Source organism: Nematolebias whitei, chromosome 11 (genome assembly GCF_014905685.2).
Source record: "Nematolebias whitei isolate Nwh7 chromosome 11, NemWhi1, whole genome shotgun sequence".
Lineage (NCBI taxonomy): Eukaryota > Metazoa > Chordata > Actinopteri > Cyprinodontiformes > Rivulidae > Nematolebias > Nematolebias whitei.
In genome coordinates, this window is record NC_056508.1 from 17,145,505 (window position 1) to 17,148,303 (window position 2,799).

The window sequence follows — 2,799 nt, forward strand, 5'->3', positions numbered from 1 at the left end:
CCAGGTGCCTTCTGGGTGGAGTTTGCATGTTCTCTCCGTGCATGCGTGGGTTTTCTCCGGGTGCTCCGGTTTCCTCCCACAGACCAAAAACATGCATGTTGGGCTGATTGGTAACTCTAAATTGTCTCTGGGTGTGAGTGAGAGAGTGAATGGTTGTTTGTCTTGTTTGTCTCTATGTGTCCCTGTGATGGACTGGAGACCTGTCCAGGGTATCCCCTGCCTCTCTCACAGTGATTGCTGGACATGGGCACCAGCGACCCCCGTGACCCAAAATGGAATAAACGGGTAAAGAAAATGGATGGATGAAATACTTATTTAAATCTTTATTTAAATCCAGGCAGTACAGAAATGTGTTAACCCTGCACATGCAGCTGATTAAATTAGCCAAAAGCTAGTTTGCTAAATTTGAAGAGAAAAAAAAATCTAAACTACCAATTCCAAAAACTGCACATATTAAATTAAATCCTTGCATTATTCCAAGGAATGCATATCACCCGCTGCCTTTACAGTCATTTACCATACCATACCACTTTATTTATAAAGCACTTAAAACAGCTACAAGGCCAACCAAAGTGCTGTACAGACAAAACAACAGATAACACACAAAGCAAAAATACAAAATGAGGTAAATCAGACTATAGACATAAAAACGATGCAGATAATGACGACAAACCAGTGTGGAGTGTACAGGATCAAAACACAGATCATCTGGTGTTGAAAGCTACTGAATAGTAGTGAGTTTTTAAACAGGACTTAAAAACCGAGAGGGAGGGGTCCTGTCTGACAAGCAGAGGTAACTCGTTCCAGAGTCTTGGTCCTGCTACAGAGAATGCCCTGTCACCTCTGCGCTTAAGACGAGTTCCTGGAACTGTGAACTGTTCCAGGAACTGTTTCATTGTTTGGTTCAAACAATGAAAATAACCGTATGCACAAGATCCCAATGATCTGTCAGAGCTTGGAGTATGTGTTGTGAAGGACGCTCAGCTACTACCACTACTACTAGTAGTGCTAATAGTACTACTACTACTACTACTACTACTACCACTACTAATTTGAGCTCGATACCTGTAAAAGTGTCTCACACACAACCATACACCCCCCCCCCCCACACACACACACAAACAAACAAACAAACAAACAAACCAGATCAATCCAGAGCCAAGAACAGAGTTGAAGCGAGCCGAAACAGTTATGTGTGTAACTTATGTAACTTTGGCTGTGATGTTTCTGTAAACATGAAATTATAATGTTCTTTTATGTATTTTTGTTTGTATTTTTTCTGCTCCGTCTGCCAGACAATCAATTCATCAATAATATTTTATTCTTCACCTGCTAAATAGGTCATCCCATTTGAGAGCCTCCACTTCCTGATATTCAGATTTCTCCAGTAAGCAGTCGCACAGACTGGGACTTATGGTCACGAAACTGGTGAAAGAAAACACAAAAACAAAAATAAACAATAAGTTTGACGTTCTGTACTGAACAAGAAGCACACTGCCTTATTAAGCAATGACAGCTCCGTAATAGATTTAAGAAAAAGTCCCTCATCTCCAAAAATCAGGTTCATTCATCATCAGAGCAGAAATGTACTTTCATGCTATAAAAAGACAGCGGCTCTTCCGCATCAGAGTCACATTTAAATGTTTTAGCGGATCATAATCACATTATCGAGCCCGTTGTCAGAGCCGTACTTGTTTAACAGAATTCTATTCCTGCCCACAGTTCTAAGAACCCAAGCAGAGGGTCTTTGCTCACTTCACATGCTCTTCCTGCTCCTAATTCAGCTGTCAGGTCGACAAAATCTCATGATGAACTGGCAAATCATTGAGTCAAAAAACACATCTCCAACTTCTCCAGCAGGCAGCTAAAGCATGACTTTTATTAGTTTGTTGCAACAGTTTGTTCTTGTATAGTATTTGAGTGATGTGCTCGAGAACAAACCAGAACCTAATTATCCACTTACTTCTTGTTGTTTTCATCCACCAGTTCATTCTTCTTCACATATTCAGTGATTATACTTCTCACTTCAGCAGCATTCATTGTTGTTCCTTTCCTACGACAAGCCAAAGAAAACAGTTTGAATTAGGGAGGAAAATGTAAAAAAATTAATAAACTTTGAGGTTACCTAAAATCTTTGTGAATTTAAGCAGTGAAGAAACTTTTTTTTTAAATACGGTAGTCCTTCATTTACTGCGAGGTATCCGTACCCTGAAGCCCCGCGATAAGTGAAAGACTGCGAAGTAGGAGGACAGTAGTTCAAGTTCAATAAACTTTGTCATGACATGTGGCAGGCTTCAATCACACTCATCACCTGTTACTCCCAATCTCCCTCCTTAAATAATAATAAAAAATTAATACTGTAATATTTTAAATAAACAATCCAAGCAGCATGGAATGTTTATTTAAAATATTACAGTATTTAAATTTAAATTGAAGAGAAGTGCAGCAGGACATGACAGCTTCAGCTCTGCAGCACGGAGCACAAACGTACTTCTGGATCAATTACACTGCAACAACTTTGTGGTTCATTTATCACGGACTAGGTCTATCGCGGTTTTTCAAAATAAGATTGGACATGACAGACAATTGGCTGATTGATGGATGAGCCGCACGATCAGCATAGAATTTTTATTTAAAATAAATTATTAAAAAATATTTTGCACCTGCTGCACATTTGTGCAACCCATACTGGAGGATAAACTTCCTGCTGCAGCTGATCAGCTGTTCACCGTGCAGAGCGGAGAAGTGGGCGTGGCCAAGAACACTTGCAAGTGGCAAAAACAGAGGCAGGGAGCATAT

General features: G+C 39.9%; 1 protein-coding gene across 1 annotated transcript in view; it reads right to left on the bottom strand.

Annotated features, from left to right (window-relative positions):
- The window catches only part of eif2d (eukaryotic translation initiation factor 2D), a 52,880-nt gene that overhangs the window by 3,604 nt on the left and 46,477 nt on the right, over nucleotides 1-2,799 (bottom strand). The window contains exons 11-12 of the mRNA XM_037683948.1: nucleotides 1,964-2,053; nucleotides 1,330-1,425 (exon numbers count right to left, since the gene is read on the bottom strand). Of these exons, the coding sequence (XP_037539876.1) occupies nucleotides 1,330-1,425; nucleotides 1,964-2,053 (186 nt within the window). The remainder of the gene's footprint in view (nucleotides 1-1,329; nucleotides 1,426-1,963; nucleotides 2,054-2,799) is intronic.